This window comes from Dendrobates tinctorius, unplaced genomic scaffold (assembly GCF_039654945.1).
Source record: "Dendrobates tinctorius isolate UK_male_01 unplaced genomic scaffold, ASM3965494v1 ptg000009l, whole genome shotgun sequence".
In the NCBI taxonomy this organism is placed as follows: domain Eukaryota; kingdom Metazoa; phylum Chordata; class Amphibia; order Anura; family Dendrobatidae; genus Dendrobates; species Dendrobates tinctorius.
In genome coordinates, this window is record NW_027361677.1 from 13432788 (window position 1) to 13456733 (window position 23946).

A 23946-nucleotide genomic window follows, 5' to 3' on the forward strand; every position below is an offset into this window, starting at 1 on the left:
CATCTAGCCTTACTGACTGCTCTAAAGTGTCCCTCCTCCATGCTGCTGAATCTCCACCAATCTAGCCTGACTGACAGCTCCTCAGTGTCCCTTCTCCCTGAGGCTGAATCTCCACCACCTAGCCTTACTGACAGCTCTTCAGTGTCCCTCCTCCATGCTGCTGAATCTCCACCAATCTAGCCTTACTATATAGCCTTACTGACAGCTCCTCAGTGTCCTTTCTCCCTGCTGCTACATCTCCACTCATCTAGCCTGACTGACAGCTCCTCAGTCTCCCTCCTCCCTGAGGCTGAATCTCCACCCATCTAGCCTTATTGACAGCTCTTCAGTGTCCTTCCTCTCTGCTGCTGAATCTCCACCCATCTAGCCAGACTGACAGCACCTCAGTGTCCTTCCTCTCTGCTGTTGAATCTTTTCCCATCTAGCTTAATTACCAGCTCTCAACTGTCTCTCCTCCCTGCTGCTGCTGAATCTGAAGGCGAGAACATAAAATTCAGCTCCAGGATCACTTTATCTCCAGAAATGCCAAAGAAATAAGGCATAAAAGCAGACTGTACGTAGCTTCAGTCCAAGGAGCATCAGTCCAAGAAATTGAACATACAGATGAAACCATATAGACATGACGCTTTCTTTGGAATTAACTTTGAATAAGTCATATTAAGATTCTACTGAGGATTTTCCTATCCGTTTCTAATATCCCGGCTTTGGGCTTTTGCTTTCTAAAAACTAAATATCTCTATCAAGAATTCTTTCGAACAACATTTCTTGTACAAATGCGCGTGATGGCTAAATTAACATTCCAAGCATTTCACCTCTCCATCTAAAAAAAACAGCCTTTTTTTTTAAACGATTGTATTGACATGCAAAGATGTTCTCCGGTATATATTGTAAGGTGAACGGAATTGTAAATCAAGCACGCTCAATCATGATTCATCTTTACTGCATCTTAAGCCAAGGCTTCATACATAGAGAGACCCTAAATGTATTCGGCACCAAAGTCATTTTTAAATAAAACTTTTGCGGCATAAAATACAGCCAGTTAATTAATTCTGACCCATATTTGACACTCTGACATGGAAAAAAGTATTTCCTTTCCCACTTCGTAGAACATCCTAAAATACTCTAAGTACTGCTAACTAGCCTCGGGCACCCTCTTGGTTGTTGCCCATTTGAACACAGTGAGAATATAAAATTGGATGTTGCAGACGAGATTTTAACCTCTTAGGCACAAATGTAATATGAAACGGCCAATATAAAATAAGATCAGGCAGATCAAGGAAGCCGAGACGCGTCATGCTGTACAGCTTGGAGAGCATTTTATTCCTCGACTGCTCGTTTAAATGTGGCGACGTACGTTATACTGAAAGGAGACTTATGGCCACTTTACGAAAACATGGTAACCTTGTGTCTCAGATTTATAGCCTGGTACAATATCATACAACTTAAATCTGTACACAATGTGATGATGGGTCTGGAAACTGTATCATGTTTTGGAAGCTATCAAGGATGTGTAATTAATATGGATGAATGAGTTGATTCTAAATGAATGATTTTAATTTTGAAGTTACTAAAATAGGCTGCCATCAATTTTGCTACCAAAAGTCATACTCTCCTAACCACTTACTTGGCCAGCTCCCCACCAGCCCTAAGCCCCTGCTTTGGTGCCTATCTTCTCTTCACTCTTTGAGAATGTTTCTGGCTGGCACTAGCCGTACAGGTGCATTTTCAAAATTCATGACTTCTTGACCAGCATCTACTCCCGTAACCGCTTCTGACAAGTCTTAGCTGGCAATGGCAATGCCGCTGAACTGAAGACCAGTGCCAGAGTTGAGAGAAGCTGGAGAAGCTAATGGAGGACCAGAAAGGAGCAGTTGTTACAAGGACAGGTTCTAGGTAAGTATGATTTTTTTCAATTTTTTTAACCCTCTTCCCAGCCCATTTGTTTTTTATGCTTTGAAATCGGGAGTCCTCAGAGCCCAATAGACAGATATTTTTAATAGCCACCAGGGTTCATTTGACTTGTATCAAATTAGTTCAATTGGCAGCATGGTGACTTGGTGGTTAGCAATGTTGCTTTGCAACATGGATGTCCTGGGTTCAAATCCCTACAAGAACTTTGTATGTTTTTTCCATGCTTGTGTGAGTTTCCTTCGGGTCCTCCAAGTTCCTTCCACACTTTAAAGACATCCTGATCGGGAGTTTAAATGATGAGTTCCAGTCATCAATGCTGATGTCTGTAAAGCATTGTGAAACTAATGGCGCTATATAAGCAGATGCTAAAAAATCAAATTTTTAAAAAAAATTTTAAGTTGAATTTTGGCCGATTCGCTCACTTGTAGCAGCTAAGCTGTACACTTGTTCACCTAGTGAATGATTTAGAGTTTCACTGTAGCTTTATGTCAATAAACCAGATTGGAAAAGTTGTTACTCTAGCAGCTGTCCCCTGGCTATCAAGTTGTTCTGATGAAAAATAAAAGCTTGGCAGCATTCTGTGGTATCAACATTTTCGAAAATGTCTTCTTCATATTTGAAAATCTTCTTGTAGCAGTACAGTGTTTTCCTTACTGATACAAAATGGAATGGCTTGACCCATAATGCCATCAGCACAGACAGTTCTGAAACTGAAGATGCCAAAGATAAAGGTTAAAGGTGGGACATATATCCCTGTGTAGACAAACTTTACACTTATTTCTAGTTTTCCTTTCAATGGTCAACCTATTGAGGAAAAACTCTTCGGATGAAAGCAAGAGGAAGAAAAACAGAAAGACACAAGTACCAATATTTCAATATTGTAAGGGAATTCCACATATGACATATTACTTGTATTAGCATAGCCAATGGAAATGGGCACAGATATAGTACTATAGGTTTACCTACACTTGATCCATATTAGTGATGAACGAGTATACTTATTGCTTGGGTTTTCCCGAGCATGCTTGGGTGGTCTCTAAATATTTTGGCGTGCTCCGATATTTAGATGTTGTCTCAGCTCCATGATTTGCCACTTGTAGGCAGGCTGAATACATGTGGGAATTCCCTAACAAACAGGCATTCCACACATGTATTCAAGCTGTCTACAAGTCGTAAATCATGCAGCTGAGACGACAAAATCTAATTCTCCGAGCACGCCGAAATACTCAGAGACCACCCGAGCATGCTCGGGAAAACCCAAGCAACGAGTATACTTGCTCATCACTAATACATATATCTAAACAGAACCCTATTTTATTGGATATGAATAGAGTGCTAAAGAGAAATATCTTAGGCTGGGTTCACATTGTGTCTCTTTCTTCGTTCATAAGTCCTTCGGTGGCTTCCGTCTGAATCCTGTTTTTCTTAGGCTGGCTTTTGATGGAGCCATTGACTTGTTTCCTGTTCCGTTTTTCTTTTCTAGCCTACCACTGTATTGTGTCTAGGTGAAAAGACCAACACTGCCTGAAAAAAGGCCAAAAGTTTGATGCTTTTGACTCTTAACTATTAACACTAGGACTACTGGACTTGTGACCCCGACTTGAACTACTGAATGTAGTCATTCTGACTACTGAGTTGTTTTCGTTTATTTTTAGAGTTTAATTTGTGGTTATTTATTAATAATTATATTTTTTTAATGTATTATTATTGTGAGATCCAACAGTAATGCTTTGGAATGTTTTCTTTCTGATTTTTCACATTTTTCTACAGGAAATAACAAAAGTAAACTAAGTAAAACAATAATAGACGTTTTACAATCTTTTATTATTAAAGTGCACACATATAAACAACAACTCAAGAACAACAAGCAGAGAAAATGACTACTAGGTCAGTCAGTGCGCCTTCTCCTCAGTACCTGAAGAAGGCCGTTGGGTCGATACCGGTTGTACTTCATAATAACGTTTTATTGAGATTCAGCTCCAATTCTACATTTTCCTTCTCCTCCTAAAAAGTACGGCATAATTGACCTTCTAAACATTTGTTGATTCGCATTTCAGGCATCGTCTTTCATTTACGGCGGTACATTGCCCACACAAAGACTTACGGCAAGTCATACAATAGCCAACAGATCTATTATTTTTGCATTTTTCTTTTATCTGGCAAAATTGTTTTTGAAGCATCACATCTGAAGATGTAGTCCTGGACATATATACAGTATATATATTCATATAACACAGCATACAATGAGAATCACCAGTAACATATCCCTGCTGTTCTGTTCGCTACCACTATACAAATATAATGTTCGTGCATTGTTGACTGGACCTATAAAAGTCTTGATGTTTTAGCTAATTTATACATTTTTTCGCATAATTTTACTGCATGTGAACATGGTTGATCATAAACAAAAGAAAAATGAAAAAAAAACACATAATTTTTATCGTTTTTGCGTCATAAACCATTACATCGCATTATTGCTATATTCATGCATATTGCCCATTTGCAGATAAACAAATATTCTTTCTAGCTGTAAACTATAACTAATAACATCAAGCTGTATGCAAATATAGTTTTTCCCCCAAAAAAATTGCTGCTTCACACTATACAGTACAAAATAATCGAATAATATGACAATAAAATGTTGTATCTGCTATATACTTGGATGTGTTTTTTGAGCTCTTATGTTTGCATGTGTTCTCTTTGTCTCTTCAGCTGAACTGAAAGTAATTTACTATCCAGACTACTGTCTACTGCTAGGACCAGAGAAAAACAACACCCTTCTTTAGCATAAGATAAGAGCCTACATTAAGGGTACCGTTACACATAGCGATGCACCAGCGATCCCAACAACGATATGGATCGCTGGTGCATCGCTAAGTGGTCGCTAGTGAGCTGCCACACAGGCAGATCTCACTAGCGACATCGCAGGGGTCGGGGGTCGCTACTTACCTGTCACACCAGGCGATCCTGCGTCCTCCCGCCCGGCTCCACGCTCGTCTCTCCACAGGAAGCGCAGCAGGAAGCTGATGACGAGAAATGATCCAGGACCTTTTCTCGCGACCAGCGATAACCAGCGGGGCAGCCGGTCGGAGGTAAGTATCACATGTAGCGATATCGCTAGCAATATCGCTGCTACGTCACAAAATCGGTGACTTTACAGCGATATTGCTAGCGATATCGCAGTGTGTAACGGGGGCTTATTACAAACAAGCTCTTTTCAGTTCAGCTGTCACGCGGGGCTTAGGTCAACTAAGGCTGAAATACCCGGGGCCCCTGTGGTGTCCCTTTAACTAGGGGAAACCCTGTCTCACCCTCAACCCAGGGTTTTTGCTGATGGTGCAAATGCCTGAGCCTCCAACCTTTCCTTATCTCCTGCTCAGCCCTAAGCTTAACCCTCCACCCAGTGAGGAGACAAACCACCAAAGCCCCACACAATAATGACATACAGGGAGAACTTAAACTGCACTGCGCCGCATACACACAGGACTATACAGTAATGTGAACAGGGCACAACAAAACACAAATATGGGAAGGTGAAAAGGTAACAACGGATCATACGCCACCAGATACGAATCTCTCTCTCTCCAACACCTCCACTCCAGACCGGAACCACTTGGTATGAAACACAAGCTATAATCAGCGACGCCCATAGGCCAGCACAACTATTTAAAGACCGTGGGCGTGACCAAACATCCAACCTGATCTCCAGCTAGATTAACCCCCGATAGCCTGAGAAAATCAAGCCGGCGCCACTGAGGCTATAGTGGACGGAGGTGGAACTACTTCTGCCTGCCGGACGCTGTGGTGTGAATAGCGTCCGACATGACAAGTGGACGGAGGTGAAACTACCTCTGCCTGCCGGACGCTGTGGTGTGAATAGCGTCCGACATGACATCAGCATTACACAGTAATAGAACCAGGTAACACAAGGAAAATGTGAAAAGTTGACATCTGAATTTAACTACATCTATATGAACATCAGGGTAAATAAGAGACACTGAAAAAATTATGCACAAAACTTTACAGTAACATTTAGTGACAAAAGGACAGCAAAATATAGCAGGTAGTCAAAATGACTACCTTTAGTAGTTAAAGGTAAATTTTGAAAAAAACGCACAATTTTTTCACCAAAATTATTTATTGTCACAAAATCTTTTTTCACATCCTGTTTGAGGAAAAGTCACCGAGTCTCAAGCCGGAATTCCGAAAAATGTAGTCACAGAAGAGAAATAAAAAGTGCAAGTAGTCAGAATGACTATACCAGTAGTCCTAGTGGCAATTAATTAATGGCAACATTGGGTGCACATCTAAATCCTGTTTTATGAAAATTCAGATAGAAGTCAGGAGCATGATAAGAAATCCAATGTGAATTTTGATTTGGAGCTATCAATACACATTTGACAAAGCTCCAAGAGCGTGATTTTGTTACTACATTTCATAAAATTCCAAGATAGAAATAATGTAATATCTTCTTTGTCTATTGTTCATTCATTTCTCGTTCATTCATTTTGACCTTGAGGAATGCGAGAAAGCTTAGCTGCTAAAGATATGCTGTCTAGCAATTAAAATTATGGCAATATATTCTTAGAAATGTGGCCATCGCTACTTTTCCTCTCGGCTTAAGGGGCTCATGGTGAGCTGAGAAGTAATTGGTAAGATTTATTCTTTCTTGCCTATCCTACCGATTCGATATATCCAGAGGTGAGTGTCACAACATGACATTGAAAACAAGCATGACTTTGTGATCCTCTGTTGGGAAATACTTATGATTTACTCCCCCATCTGAGATCTTGAGCATAAGCCAATAAGCCATTAATCCTGGGGGCTGATCAATCTTACTGCGCATGCGCAGCCCTGGGTAAGACGGAACTTGCGCGAGATCGTGCTTAGGACAGCAGGTCACTCAGAAAAGTCTGACGGAAAAAGGGATGAGACTTGAGAGCTGTATGTGCAAGGTTAAGTCCCTTGTATTTGTGGCTCATAAGCATAAAAAATCGGACAAGAGATTCCTTTGAAAGGGAAACACAGATTACTAATATTATATTATTCTGCATTACAGAGACTTAACATAGACAACATTTGTTTGGGGTACACAAATCTGCTGACATGTTCCCTTTAAGGGGAATGTGTCACCAGGCATTTGCCACCTATCTTGAAAGAAGCATATTTTAGAGGCAGAGACCCTGATTCCTATGATGTCCTTTACTTGGCTGCTTGGTGTACTTTTTATAAAATCAGTGTTTTATCAGAAGGAGATTATCATTAGAGTACTAAAGAGAATGAAGAGTGAGTTCAACTTACCATGCCGTATGATGAGAAGTCCCGGTTATTATAATTCTGGAGGGTGCTAGTCCAGCTGGTGATTGCGGTGGAAGAGGGGAGGTGGAGTTCAGCACGACCATCCAATATTACCTGGATGGTCGTGCTGAACTCCACCTCCCCTCCCATTACAGGACTAGCTAATCTGCTGCTAGGTAGTCCTCCATATTCATGAGTGGAGGTGGAGTTAAGCATGGTCATCCAGGTAATATTATTATTACCTAGATAGTTGAACTCCACCTCCCTTCCTCCACTTCTCCCATTAGAGGACTAGTTAACCTGCTACTAGGTACTCCTCCATATTCATGAGCTCTGCATAACTCAGCCACACCACTGATTGGCAGCTTTCTCTTTACCCTGTGCATAGGCACCAATCAGTGGTGTGGGCAAGGTTATCTAGAGCTCAGCACTCAGAGAACTGCTAAATCTGCAGCAGAGAAAACAGGGATTTTATAAAAAATGACAGCAAGCAGCCCAGTAAGTGACATATCACTTGAATCAGAGTGTCCGCCTCTACGTCATGCTGCTCTCAGATGAGATATCAAAGACCAGGTGACATTCCCTTTAACATGAGAAAATTGACATCTGTCTCAGTGTTGGTTTTGCCATCCTTTCGTTTAACATGGTAGAATTACTTGATGGATCTGTATCGATATTTTCAAATCTATTAACTAAGTAACTAACTTCATTTTTTTTACATGATTATGATCTTGAACAACCAACAATTCCAACAAAGAAAATTCTAACACAGCAGAAATTATTTTACAGGCGCTTTCACTTGCACTTTATTTTAATATATTTTTTTTTCTTAATTATGTTTCAAAATGACACCAAAAACATATTTCGAAAAGCCAATTACAACTTCCAGACAAAGTTTTACTGATATTTTATTTTTTTGCCTTTTCTTGACAAGAAGTTCAATGTAGAAGTGGATGCCTGGTCTACGCGAAAATATAGACAGGGGCTAATTTGTCTAAGCAGCACATTGCTAGAGGTGACTCTTCTAATGATCTGACTACTTCTTCACATAATTGGATTGTATTGATTTTCTTAGTGGGTTTATAGAATCTCAAAAATTACCATCTTGTTCTAATTACAGGAAAAGGCAATCATACGTGTTATCATGGCTGTAAATTAAAACGCATAGTCATATTACTAATGGAAACCCCCAATGAAAATAGAGCGCATCGCTACTAAGTTGTCCATAAACCTCACATTTTCATTTTTCAATAATGATTTTTTTTAGGACTTTCGAAGAAAGGACCGCCATGTAATCCTCCATAATTGGAGTTTTTAATTGGACAACTTCTAATTAAAAAGTAAAAAATAAATAAATAAATAAGCCGTCTGGTAGATTTTTTTTTTTTTCTATAAAACGATCATGTATGTATGCATAACGCTTTCTTGTGGTGCCAATTAAAATCATAGCCTAGAAAGTCGCCTGGAACCTAATTAACTATCACTTTCACCTTCAACAATACCATAGTTGTAGTAATAAAAGGCGCTCTATCCTTTGCTGTTCCACCAACGGAAATTGTTGGATAATCAGTGAGTGTATCAATAGGTCAATTCCAGAGAAACACTCATGTATCGCGGTAAACAAAACAAATGATGTTGCATATTTTGTAAGCGGGAAGTCGAAAAACAATTGGGCCTGTTTATCTAAAAGTAAAGACACTGTAAACAAGATATAATTAACATAGAAATTAATTAACATATATAAACATATCCTGAGGTTTATGATCTGTTGGTTTCAGGAATTAAAGAGCTGACTTTGGCTACATCCACAGGACCTTTTTTTTACCGCGATCTCGAAATCTCGGCAAAGCAGTGCACTTTTGCCGAGACTTTTAAAAAAAAAAAGTTCATGTGAAGGCAACTATAGGGTCATCAATTGGATGCAAATTAAATATGGTTCTATCGGGGTTCTTTACACGTGATTGTCCATAAGAAAAGGAAACATTATCATCATGAGCCATGTCCTCAAAAATATTACTCAAGTCATATAGCCTTGACCTAAGGCATCGTCACCTTGACTAGACGCTATAGCATCTTCATCACCTTGACTGGATAGACCCTGCATATATAGGTATTAAACATATTTTTTTGCAAAATCTTTTCCCCTCTAGAGTGTTGGCACCCTAAAGGGCAAATTTCCTATAACCAGCTCCATTGAAGATATATATTAACTTTCTAACTGACTTTGGCTCAGCATCTCGAGCCATGATGACTTGATGGATGAACGATCTGTAGGAAGATCGATCTTGTACAAGCCTACAAGTCCAACAGTGTCTTCTCCTCCATTATTTTGATATTATCAAGCCATCAGGTTCCTGGTTCCTCTTCACCATGTTCCTTCTATTCTTCCTACCATCCAGTGATTGCTCTCTTCATACGAGTTGTCCAAAGTGGGCAAGTCGTAGCTTGGTGAGTCTTGCTTCCAGTGACATGTATGGCTTGATTTGCTCTAAAATTACTTGTCTTGTTCTTGTCTATCTATAGCAGGGTTCCCCAACTCCAGTCCCCAAGGCCCACCAACAAGTCATGTTTTCAGGATTTCCCTTGTATTGTACAGGTGATGCAATTATCATCTGGGCAATACTAAGGAAATCCTGAAAACATGACCTGTTGGTGGGCCTTGAGGACTGGAGTTGGTGAACCCTGATTTATAGTATTCATAGCATCACAGGCACAGTGGGGGCTTATCTTAGTTATCCCACCACTGACACCATGTGACCAAAATATACAGCAAGCTAATCTCGCTCTAACAATTTACCACAGGGGGGTATTTTGGATGCCCCACCACTGCTAACCACCTTCCAAAAACTGCGGGGATTTATGTATATCCCACTTTCTCAGTTCCACTTTGGAACTCGCAGCTCTCCGGCGCCCCCCCTTACCCTCAGGTCAGTCAGGGAACTGCATCTAGAATAAGTAGTCGCCGGATGGGCTGCATGTTGTGTACGGGCACTTAGACTACTGCAGTAAGGGAATTATCAATGCTGTGGCCGCAGCCCCTCATTCAGCATGTAAGACCCGTCTGTACTGCCAGCTAGCCTAACCAACAGCAGACAGCACGCTGCCACCAGTCACGCTTTACTTAATCACAGAGTTAATTAAGAGGGTCCGTGACAAACCCCAAATTAGTAGCCATTATCTAAAAAGGGTGCATTGTTCATTTCTTAGAGCATGGAGACAGAGCTAATAGATTTTATCATTTATTCCCAAAAGGGCAGTGATTACATAGATAAAAGTTGCTATAAATTGAGACCTCAAATATGTACAATACAAATATAACATAAAGGGATTAAAAAGACAGAAAGTAATACTCACATGTGCTTAGTCGGTATCAGGCAGACCTGGGGGGAGAAGGCGGAGCCACACGTCTCCACTCATCTGCACGTCTTGTCAGCACGGACTCTGTAGCTCCTACTGACTGGAATTTGGTAGGGAATACCTTTATAGCCCAGGGTCTGTGACCTCACGACATGGGCGGTCTGGGGAGGTCCAACCCCCCTTTCTCTAAGTTATGATTCTTTACTAAAACTTTATAATAGCCATATCTTCAAGAGGGAAGTTTGCACAGACACATATATGGGATCATTGGTTGTAGTTCAACGAACCCACAAGACAACATCAAACTTGCCATAACTAGGACACTCCATTTGGGAGCAATCCATATCTCAGTTTCTGGAGAGGTTATAACTGTGAAAATTAGGAATTAGAAAGGTGGCCTCGTGCCCTTCGCAGAAATGTGGGTTTTATATCTCTGTCATGAACGAAGCACCCGCTAGGCTTCTTTAATATTTCCTATACCTGTATTCAAACCTTGTGGTTTCAGAACAAAGGGACATCCTTTCCATTTAGCTGTGCTAGGGGTGGATGGGGGAAGGAGAAGGCTTTGAGAGGAAATGCCCGGTTTCCTGTTACCAGCAGGCAGAGGTGGGGAGGTGAGGGGAATGCTGCAGCTGACAGTCTACAATGTCCTTAGAAGGAAAGGGGAGATTCTGGAAGGTTCCAACAGAAAACATCATACCTTACAGACATTTTACATTACACCTCCCCCTTTTAGAGGGTGCTACGGAGGCATTACCTGATGGCAATCAGCCATGCGCACCTCAGCGGGTTCTCCCCGGCGGGACAATCCATCGGCATTACCATGTTCGCTGCCCTTTTTGTGTTGTACATTAAAGTCGTACTGTTGAAGAGCAAGGCTCCAACGGAGCAACCTTCCATTGGTTTCGGACACTGTGTGCAACCAGCTCAGAGTGTTGTGGTCGGTTACCACTGTGAAGGTGCGCCCATACAGGTAGGGCTGCAAACATTGCAGTGCCCACACCATGGCCAGAAACTCCTTCTCGATGGTCGAGTATGCCACTTCCCTCGGCAAAAGTTTCCGACTTAGGTACAACACAGGGTGCTCCTGGTTCCCCGAGTCGACCTGGCTGAGCACAGCACTGAAGCCAAACTCGCTGGCGTCGGTCTGTACCAGAAACAGGCGACTGCTGTCGACTGCTCTCAACACTGGAGAGCTGCACAGGGCTGCTTTCAAAGCTTGGAAGGCCGCCTCACAGTCATCTGTCCAGTTGACTGTTTGGGGTAGCCTCTGCTTGGTGAGGTCAGTCAAGGGTTTTGCAAGGGCACTATAGTCTTGTACAAACCGCCTATAGTATCCTGCAGTGCCCAAGAAGGACTTCACCTGTTTCTTGGTCCTGGGGGTGGGCCAGGACGCGATTGCGTCCACCTTTTCTGGCTCCGGACTCATGGAACCCCCGCCTACCCGCTCACTCTCTGATTTTGAACCAGTCACAGAAGAAGAAGTAAGCAGGCTCCTTGCATCTTCTCGCCCAACCACTTGCACCAGTGACCCATTTCCGTCACATCTCCTCCAGTCCCTTTCCCCTGCTGTCACCACTCACCTAACTAAAATATTTAACCTCTCTCTCTTCTGGTATCTTTCCCTCCTCATTTAAGCATGCCATCATACATCCATTACTTAAAAAAACATCTCTCGACCAAAACTGTGCCGCTAACTATAGACCTGTCTCTAATCTTCCCTTCATCTCTAAACTCCTGGAACGCCTGGTCCACGCCCGTCTTATCTGCTATCTCTTTGATAACTCTCTTCTCGACCCTCTCCAATCCGGTTTCCGCTCTTTACACTCTACTGAAACTGCCCTCACTAAAGTCTCTAATGATCTACTAACAGCTAAATCAAATGGTCATTACTCCATGCTAATTCTCTTGGATCTCTCTGCAGCATTCGACACTGTGGATCATCAGCTCCTCCTCCTCACTATGCTCCGTTCCATTGGCCTCAAGGATACTGTTCTCTCCTGGTTCTCCTCCTACTGTATCTCTCTGACCGCTCATTTACTGTATCATTTGTCGTTTCCTCCTCCTCTCACCTTCCCCTTACTGTTGGGGTTCCTCAAGGATCGGTTCTAGGCCCCCTCCTCTTCTCCTTGTACACTGCCCCTATTGGTCAAACAATCAGTAGATTTGGTTTCCAGTACCATCTCTATGCTGATGACACCCAATTATACGCATCTTCTCCTGACATCACGCCAGCCTTTCTAGAAAACACCAGCGATTGTCTAAACGCTGTGTCTAACATCATGTCCTCACTATATCTGAAACTGAACCTGTCAAAGACTGAACTCCTTGTGTTTCCTCCCGCTACTAATGTACCTATACCCGACATTGCCATTTCTGTGTGTGGTTCCACTATTACTCCCCTGCAACATGCCCGCTGTCTTGGGGTCATACTTGACTCCGAGCTTTCCTTTGCCCCCAACATTTGTTCACTGGCTCGCTCTTGTCACCTGCACCTCAAAAACATTTCTAGAATTCGACCTTTTCTTACTTTTGACTCTGCAAAAACTCTTACTGTTTCTCTTATTCATTCTCGTCTCGACTATTGTAACTCTCTTCTAATCAGTCTCCCTCTTACCAAACTATCCCCTCTCCAATCTGTCTTGAATACTGCAGCCAGGATCATATTCCTCACCAATCATTACACCGATGCCTCTACCTTGTGCCAGTCATTACACTGGCTACCCATCCACTCCAGAATTCAGTATAAACTTATTACCCTCACCCACAAAGCCCTCCATGGCTCAGCACCACCCTACATCTCCTTCCTTGTTTCAGTATACCACCCTACCCACGCCCTCCGTTCTGCTGATGACCTAAGGTTAGCATCCTCAATAATCAGAACCTCCCACTCCCGTCTCCAAGACTTTACACGTGCTGTGCCAATTCTTTGGAATGCACTTCCCAGGTCAATACGATTAGTCCTCAATCCCCACAATTTTAAGCGTGCCCTGAAAATGCATTTATTCAGACTGGTCTATCGCCTCAACACATTAACCTAATCTATCCCTGTGTGGCATAGCCAAAAGTTTTACCATAACCAGGTTCCCTGCATCATGTTCCCACATGCTTGATGCATCCATTAGCCCTCTGTGTCTGTACTGTTACACACTTAACATTATGGTTGGTCCATACAATCAGGGCAACCGTTACTACCCACCTTTCATGTCTACCTCTTTCCTCATATACTGTAAGCTTGCGAGCAGGGCCCTCATTCCTCTTGGTATCTGTTAATGATCTATGCGATTATTGTTATACTGTAATGTCTATTGACTGTACAAATCCCCTCTGAAATGTAAAATGCTGCGAAATATGTCGGCGCTTTAGAAATAAAATGTATTATTATTATTATTATAGCATCCTTCTCCAGCACCACATTTTGAAAGCATTGAATCTTCTTCTGTCTTGTTTCTATATCATCTGGATTTCACATCCATATGTAACCACAGAAAAAAACAGACTTCAGCGTCAGAGAAATGTCCTCGGTTTGAAGACCTTGTCCACAGACTTCATTGTTGAAAATAGTATACCCTTAAATATAGTGTGCCAGAAATTAATATTTAGAATGACAGCTATTTCTCCTGATTCCTCCTTGAATATTCAGTCTCCATGCATTAGGACTTTTGATTCCCCCCGACCCCGCACCTTTGATGCATAAATTTATTTTTTATCTTGGTGGAGATGTATGGAAATAGCCACGGTCCGATGGGCAGGGCTAATTCACCTCTCCCCTTCCTCGGCTTGTTGAAGAAGCAGGAAGCGAAACGTGCGTCGGGTGAGGGGACGCCGTATCACCACTACACACAGGTAATTACTTTTAGTCAAATCCGGTTTTGAGCGCTTGTTTTGGCATATGATATTGGTGTTTGTTCTTTACATAGCGTCCGTGTTATTTCACACGGCTTTGTAGTTTACATGCCATTAGCTCTCTCTGTGGATTCAGCTACACATTATTGGATGGAGGGATATTCCTTGTCAGGTATATTTCATGACACAGCATGAGACATTTGATAGCACAGGCTAGGAAGTGTGCACCTATACATAATTGCAATGTGATTGTTATACTCATGCTGTTGTCTTTTTGGTATTTAAATTCGCTGTATCCCTCCTCATGATTATTTGAGAATCTTTGGCATCCCCTGTTAAACGGTATTATGCTTTTGCTATTTTTAGAATTTTTTCAATAAAATGATTTTATCACATTAGGGATCTCTTCTTTGTTCCATACGATATTTATGGGATTTGTGTTTACAACAGTGTCAACGGGTTACACCAGAAAAAAAGTAACTTATAAAAAAGACACAACTGATGAATTCGGCCCTTTGTGAGTACCAAATAGAGACATGGCATGTCATTCTTTAAATATGTATGCTATCGGTTCAGAATCTAGGTTATAAAAGGACCACAGCTGGATGAGAAGAGTGCATTATCAGAATGTAAAGCTCCTGGGCCCCATTGCAAAATCTATAACAGAACCATCACCTAAATTTGTTATTAATAATACTGATGGCACCCTTGGAACCTTTCCACCACCAGGGCTTAGGTGCAGCTGCTACTTCTGCACCCGAGGGTTCTACCGTAATGTTAATGTTGACACACAAATTCATTCTTCAAACCATACACTAGATACATGAGTGTATATGACCTTTTTTTTAAACACTAATTTAACTGTTCATCCAACCAACTGTTTGAAATCCTATCGGAAACCCAACATTATCATAATGCAGCACATTATGTTAAATCGCTCAACTCTACTTTTTCGGCATACAAGCCTCAACCCAACCCAGACCAAGTTGTGACCAACCGATAACCGCTCATTAAACTACTCTTGAATAGGGCAAATATTTGGAAGCTTCACGGTGAACCAAACATGTCGAACAATGGACATTATTGCTACATGAGCTCTAATACATTCCTTCAAAAATTGGCAAACTTACTGGTTTCTGTAGCCACCACTGTGATATTGTGCCACATAGTCGTCTCTCTGTCCAGTGCCGTAGCCAACGTTATTTTGCCATCATCCGCATTGATGTTAAATTGACGATCCAGGTCCGTATGCCGATCGATAGAAAACCTTGAAATTAAAAAAGCACATAAATGATGAAAAAAACAAATAGTGGGACATTGTTTATTTGGTTTATATCACTAATAGCATTAGTAGATTTCCACAGTAACATCAGCTATTTACTCTGTGGCACCATATATTACATGTTTCACAAACACTCGGTAAATCAACTGCGGCGTGATAAATAGGCATCGTCAATAAGGAAATTATGAGCCGGATTCAAGTTTGGCTGATGACACGTTTAAAACCTATTATTAATCAAGCTATAAATATGCATTCTACGACAATTATCGTGATACAATATATCAAACCGGCTGCATGCCATGCAAATTAATTACACTGGCCTCTCGGTGGTATAATATTTAAAGCTGTGATTTATTGGTAGATTATTTCAGTTAATTCATATTATAAAGCAAGAAAAGGATTTCCAAGTTCTCCTGGATGATTGGTTACAATTCTAGAATCTGTTTTATGTTAAAAGAAGAGTTGAGCGAATTTGCTCAGATTCGGCTCTGAATACGATCGGCATCGAATACTGTTTTTGCAATATTCTTCGAACAAAGCTGAACGTCATTAGAGTCAATGGGAGTAGAATTTACCAAATGTTTGGAACCGATCAACAAACATACATTCGGCACGAATAGGGAACCAATATGGTACGATTATGGCAAATTCAGATTTGGGGACCAAACTCCAACAAATTCGCTCAACTCCAGTTACAAGACATTTAAGATGAATTTTTCATTTACATAAGCACCTCTTCTGCTGATCACCCTTGCACCATACCACCAGCAGTGGAAGGGTAGGATTATCTTCAGATTTTCTATCCAGCTTCTATGGGTGCAAGAGGAATGGCCTCCTCATCTGCTAAGCCGAAATACAGCAAGTGTATTTTAATGTATTTTATTTATGTCCTACTGGCTGGTCAATGGCAGTGCTGGTCAATAGGACCAAGTAGAGGTTTCCAGTTTCCATTGGAAAGGGAGAGTTACAGCATTTATTGCGGTATTGCGAAGACCAAATAATGAAAAAAGGGTGTGAAACAGAAAGGGCACCTTGCGCAGGTCAAATGGGATAACATAAATTTTAGTGGCTGATTCGCTCACCTGGATGAGTGATGCTGTTCCAGGCCCAACATTGGGAAAGGAAATTATGTATTTTCCAATGGCTGCTGAATCCCGTGGTGGATCCAGCAGCCATTGGTGGAGACCTGCTGGATCCCGTCCCTGGATCCAGAAATGCAAACAGGAAAGAAATTAGATAAATTAGGGATCGACACTTTCCAGAGCCCTTGCTTCTATCCTTTGTTTCCGGAGACCAAAAAATTTAATTTTGGTGCTCTTGAATTTTTTCTGTTTACAATGTTTATTATTATAATATTTTGATAAATATGACTTTTCTGAACATGTCAATACCACACTTCTATTTTAAATTTTGTTATTTATATTTTTAATGTGGCAAAATTGGGGTGATTTGAACTTTTATAAAAAAATGTAACATTTTATTAACTTTCCATTGAATTTGTTAGTCCCCTTAGGGGACCGGAAGTTGCAATTGTCTGATTGCTTGTGCTATATACAGCAATGCTACGGTAAAAATCACAATCTCCTTTGAAAGCCGGCCGCAGGCTGGGTTTTAAGGAAGCTCCGTAATGACAAGCACAGAGGTCTTCAACAGAAGAAAGCCACGATCACGTCACTGAGGCACTAATAGTAAGACACGCCGCTGCGCTTTTAATGACACTGTCAAAATTTGCCAGCGGCATCTAACCGGTTAACAATCTTGGCTGGTGCAAGGAATGTATTGGCTGTAGCGCATAGCCTTTGTGTTGTGAATTCTCTGGATCGGACTTCTGAGCCAGGGCTCCCTCTGGTGGTTACTGGGGTAGTGAAGCTGGCCAGTTTGATGGAAGTTTGCCACCTGACGATGATGATTGGGAATCTGGGATTACTTGCTGGGAGCATATAAGTGAGCAGGCTTCGCTCAGTGGTTTGTTATGAATGAGTGACCGAGGAGGAAAAAACAAAAAGCAAGCTAAGCCCAGAAAACCGGAGAGGTTGGTAACTAGCAGATTGCAGACCCCTTATCCTATCCACAACAACTAGCAGTAGCCGTGGAGCATGCCTACGGTGGTCCTAGACGCCTCGTCACAGCCGGAGAACTAAATAAGTCTAAAGAAAGGGAAAATCTAAGCTGCCCCAGAGCAGACCCCAAAGCAATAGACAGCCCCCAACATGTATTGTCGGTGAAACAAGATGAAAGCACAAAAACAGATAGAAAGAAAGATAGGCTGAGCAAACGATGGGGCCCTCACTAACTAGAAAGGACAGGAAAGAAAAGCTGCTGTCTGCAATCACGCAAAAAATGTACAACATGTCTGATAGAAAAAGGCCCTGAAGTCGCTAGACTTCAATTCCCTATATCAGCACTCAGGTATATTCTGAAGACAGAGCAAAAGAGATCAACTGATCAGAGACAAAATGGGGATTCAGCCCAGTCCCAGCCAGGGCTGGCTGAACACAAAAACTAAGTAAACCAGACAAAAACTCATATGAACAATAGCAGAGAAAACTTAGCTTTAGGAAGGCAGGAACCAAACTGGAAACCAGAAGCCACAGTCAGGAAAAATCAACAGCAAGAAACTAGGGAGTTGGCTGCCTTAAATCCAATCAGAAATTCCTGATGTCCAATCACAGTCCTCTTCCTCAGGTTGCCGGTCTCTGCCATTTAGATCAGCTTCATTACCTCCCTTCACCAACAGAGGGAGTCCAGATAGAGAACTCACTACTCCTCTGTCAGCACAGCCAGCTCCATAACCCTCACCACAAGCCAGAGGCAAACCCGAAAATGAGCTCACAACAGTGGTTGCTGGTGATTGTTTCTCCTTGTGCATTTTGAGTTTTCTGTCTCCTGCTGGATCCTGCATTTTTCAGTTAAGTGATTCTTTGGCTAACCCTTTGCATTTGATCTGGTTCTGCCTTTTTCTGCTTTGTTGTGAGGGTTCAGTGTGCTCCCCGCTGGGGGCAGCGCTGGGCCCCACTCCATGTGTTTCAGCTTGTGTCAGTTTGTTAGTCCCGTGTTATATTAGTCTCTTTTGCTTTGCTGCCAGTTCATACCAGAATGCTGATATAGTGGGGGCGAGGTCGTGAGACCTCAGTGTTTTTTGGTACATCAGTCATGTTGGATTTTTTAGGATTTTTGTGTGATTGCAGACAGTGTCTTTCCTTTCCTATCCTGTCTAGACAGTTTGGGCCAAATCATTTGCTCAGTTTTTTTTCTGCCTGTGTTTGTGTCTCATCTTGTCTCACCGACAATATATGTTTGGGGGCTATCTATTCATTTAGGGTTCTACTCCGGGGCAGTTTAGATTTCACCTTTCTTGCTTTAGGCTTAGTTAGCTCTCCGGCTGTGCTCCATGGCTACTGCTAGTTGTGTTGTTAGGATTAGGGGTCTGTAATCTGCTAAGTTACCAACCCTTCTGGTTTCCTGGTTGCTTAACCTATTCCTGCCATCCTCCTTGGTGACCCGTTCATAACACTTTGCTTGTAGTAGGAAGAGAGATCTAGCTTCATCAGATAATATCAAAAACATTTATTTGTATCCATTATAAAACAAAGTAGCTGCTAGGACATACTGTACCGGAATTAATCGGAGGAAGGCGTTTCAAACACACCATGTTTTGTTAGACTCAGTTTGACAAATTGGGTCCAACTGAGTCTAAGAACCCACACCGTGTTCGAAACGTGCTCAGTTTTCTATTGTCACCCTTTCTCTGCTTAATTCCGGTAGAATTTGTTATAACAGCTATTTTGAATTTTAATGGACACAAATAAAAGTTTTTTATTTTATCTGATGAAAATGGATCTCTCTTCCTTCTACAAGCAATCATTTCAGCATCTGGCAGAGATGCGATCCTGTGCTTCTTCTTGAGTTCACAAGGAATCAACTAAGCGTGAGCTGAATCACAACTTTTTTTCTTTATGTAGGACACAGCCCTTCCTGACAAGTATAGGTTAAGTTCACCCTGAGAGCCTGCTCCATACACCCGCTACCGACTTACGCCGTACGTTTACGGCTGATGTCGGTAAGGGGTTAAATTAGGGTCCTAGTGGTACATTGGCAAGTCTTTATAACAAGTGACATTGTAACAGTGGTGTTTAATATATTTGATGTCTTGGATTTATTTTTTGATCATTGTGTCCAGATAAATATTGCTCTTTGAAGATTTTTCTTGCCAAACTCAACTCTTCTGGGAAACAAAAAAAATTCCAAGATAACATTGAAAATATATTATAGGACACCAAAACATATTTGTGTCCAGACACTACTTGTGAAGCTCCGCAATCTTACCAGCGACCAGTCTTAAGATTTCACTCATAACCAAAAAATCAAAGTAAGATCAAACACCTTTTTGAGGGCAATGTCCGCGCTCAACTTCTCCTTGATTATGGTACTCTAGAGGACACCATAGCCTCAAGTGTTGTTTTAATAAGGCAATAGACTGGGACTAACTATACACTAGGTAGAACACAGCCCAACAAACTGTGGACTTACAAAGGAAAGGTGAGCTAAACTACTTTGAAGGGAGAAGCCGTGCTATGTTATTTAAGGTGTCCCTGTGATTTCACGATTAGTAAGAAGACGGCGCATCAAAATAATATCAAAGCGAAAAATGAGCAACTATTACAAAAAAAACTCTACGATGCCATGTATTCAATCAAGACCAGTACATTAGGCATATGCTATTTTTCTCACATTCTGGGATTATCAGATAACATATGCCTTGGCAATGTTCTGTAAAATATCACCATATTGTTTCTTTAATCCAAGGAGTATATGTTTATCCATCAGTGCAAATGACATCAACATGGTTCTCCGTTTATAACTACGTAGAAATATGTTCTTGTTTTCAGGAATGAATAAAGTATAATCTTGTCTAAATTTTCGTGTCTGTGTACAATTTGTGGCAGATCGACCACTTTAGTAGGACTTAGTTCAAAGAAAAATTTGATAGGACATTTGATCCCTACATACATCTTGACATCTTCTTGCTACATACCTTCTAGAAAACTGTCCTACATTTACCTTTCTCCAAATATACTACTCAAAAAAATAAAGGGAACACTAAACAATACAATATATTGTTCAGTGTTCCCTTTATTTTTTTTGAGCAGTATATTATGTCTTACAATGCTAACTCAATACGTTGTGGTGACATGCTAGCTAAATCCTAGACATCCTTCAGGTTGTATCACATATGAAAATTAAGAGACCACTTTCAAATGTTCAGTTTGTCTGATTTTTCCCTTTATACGTATATTTTTGAGTAAAATGTAAATTTCTATTTTGTTCTATAAACTACTGACAACATGTCTCCGAATGTTCAAGCAAAAAATGTTGTATTTTATTTCTGACAAAAATGGTCAAAATTAAAAAAAAAAACCCAGCACTTTCATACCTCAAATAATGCAAAGGAAACAAGTTCATAATCATTTAGAAACAACAATTCTAATGTTTTAACTCGGGAAGAGTTCAGAATCAATATTTTGTGGAATAACCATGATTTTTAATCACAGCTTTCATGCGTCTTGGCATGCTTTCCACCAGTCTTTCACACTGCTTCTGGCTCAAAAATTTTAAGCAGTTCTTCTTTGTTTGATGGCTTGTGACGATCCATCTTCATCTTGATTACATTCCAAGGTTTTCAATGGGGTTCAGGTCGGGAGAATGGGCTGCCCATGACAGGGTTTTGGAGTGGTGGTCTCTTAATTTTTGCCAGAGCTGTATATCTTAAACTTCTCTCTACAGTTTCAGAATTTTTTTTTGAAGCTGGCAATTTTGCGCCACAAATTTTATCCCAAATGAGTGTTCTTTTTTTATTTTGATACTTTCCCTCTGAAGACACTATAGGTGGCCCATTTTGAGATAAGTATAATACCATCAGCTCAGCTATCACATTAAAGAATGCTTTTGTCATACCGTAATCTTAGAGAGTAGCTATACTTTATTGTAATTTTTCAGAATAAGATGTCATGTCTATGTGTACATGAGGAATAACAACATTTCTGGCCACTATATGTACTTTATTTTGCATTTTCAACCTTTTTCACCAGTTACCCTTCTGTAGGCAATTGTAATTGACTCTGAGCTAGTGAGTGGAGACTAGCAGCTAGGATGACTCCTTTACACATTAACTCAGAGCTAGTGGGTGGAGACTAGCTGATAGGATGACTCCTTTACACATTAACTCAGAGCTAGTGGGTGGAGACTAGCTGCTAGGATGACTCCTTTACCCATTAAACACAGACATGAATGATTCATTTTTTCTTCACCTAACGTAACACATAGAAAGAAGCAGTAACAGCGTGGAGGAAATTACACAGCACTACTGAGCAGTGCAGTTGTGAATCCATCTCTGGCAAAAGCTAACATTAAAAAGCTGCAACACATTTTTTTAACTTGTGTCTGTCTTTGCTCTTCTCTCAATCTCCCCTTTCTATAGACTTCAATATGTTATGTAACCTAACACCTCATTGTGCTAATGGTGTATTTTGACTTGTATGATACATATCTGAACTGTTTTTGAAGACATTGCTCATAAGTGGAGAAAGAAGCAGATTCCTCTGATAAGTTATATGACAAAATTTCTTACATATGCTTGGACTGTTGAGTTATGCAATGTTTGTTGAAGGCACAGTGAACTTTTAAATGGAGTCAGCCCAGTATTGGACATAGAGGAGAGGATTTCCAGTGGCTAAAATCAAAATCGGGTCCCTCTAATAATGTTGGCTTATTTCACTATACATCTCATTATTGTAGGCAACCATCCCAGCAATTGATACCTTTCCTAAGGTTCTTCAATACTTGATGACTTTACCCTCATTCAGCTAACAGCTGCCAGACAACTCTGATGGTGGTTTATCTGCTAAAAGAACACAACTATATGGCATTGAAATTCACCTTTTTCTCGCCAATATTATGTGTCAGTAGAGTGTCAGGACTCAGGAAGTCCAGAGACATATAATATAGTTGGCCAGTTCCCCCAAAATTAATGGGTTTGGTCAACATTACTTGGAAGTTGGGTACTTGCAACTATTGTCAATGAGTGTAGACCATGATATCTTGAATATATTATAGAGTCTTTTGAGCAATGACTGAATAGAGTTCAGATACTTTACACAAGAAATTCCTGGAATATCCTGGAGATCAGAAACTTGAGTGATTGACCAGTGTAGTTGAGTTTGTGCACACCAGTGTTTCCAAACGCCAGTCCTCACGGCCCCCAACAGATCAGGTTTTCAGGAATTCCTCAGTATTGCATTGGTGATGAAATTATCATCAAGACATCAGAAGCTGTGCAATACTAAAGAAACCTGAAAACAAGATCTGTCGGTGGACATGTGGAGTGGAGTTTGGGAAATATTGGTGTAGACCAACACCTAATAGTGACTAACTAAACTAATATCTCTTGTTTTATTATTATGAACATTGGTTAGATATGTTTGTAATACTCTCCAAAATAGATGTCTCCAATTTAAGTGCAATTCTAGACACAGTACCTTATGGGACTTGAGATCGAATCGGGGTCTCGAGCGGTCACCTGGCCAATAACACCATTGATGGCAGCATTTTCATGAACTTCCAGAAGATAAGTAGGTGATGAAAACACCGGTGGCTCGTCTGCATCCTCCACTGTAACTTTGACTGTTGCGGTATCTTTGAAGGGGACCCCACTGATGAAATGTGGATCAATATGAGTATTGACGGCTTCTACCTTCAGTATATAGGATTTTTTGCTCTCGAAGTCCAAAGGCTGTTAAGAATGACAAAGATAAATGTCTCTTACTAATGACCACAGAGGCAAGAACAAATGAATTTAATGCTGATGGATGAAAGCTATGTTCATTTAAGCACATTGACTGAGTTTTAATGCAACCACAGTATCGGCCATGTGCTTGCTCGGACCGAGCCTGTAAATTGTGCCGGCATTTATTGATATCTGTTTACGTTGCCTCCAAAGAAGTCAATCTTTTTTGTTCCCCATCCTCTTTGCCTTTCTCTCTTGAGCTGGATATTGCAGAATGTTCTTAGTCTGCGGTTCGAGAGTTAGAATTGTCGCAACAGATAGACAGTAAAACTTTATCAGTGATTACTCTACCGGCACATTGCTAAAATTCCTAATCAGTGACTCGCCAGTAAAAAATAATAAACGAGGTGATTTCTAATACAGCCTCGAGGTGCTATAAATATTTTAGTATTTCTTAGACAATGCATAA

The 23946-nt window shown here is 40.9% G+C and overlaps 1 protein-coding gene across 2 annotated transcripts in view; it reads right to left on the minus strand.

The window, feature by feature from the left end:
* CDH8 (cadherin 8) overlaps window positions 1-23946 on the minus strand; it is a 473060-nt gene that overhangs the window by 92550 nt on the left and 356564 nt on the right. For both annotated transcript variants that reach the window (XM_073582889.1, XM_073582899.1), the window contains exons 7-8: window positions 23230-23483; window positions 15543-15679 (exon numbers count right to left, since the gene is read on the minus strand). In XM_073582889.1, coding sequence (XP_073438990.1) covers window positions 15543-15679; window positions 23230-23483 — 391 coding nt within the window. The remainder of the gene's footprint in view (window positions 1-15542; window positions 15680-23229; window positions 23484-23946) is intronic.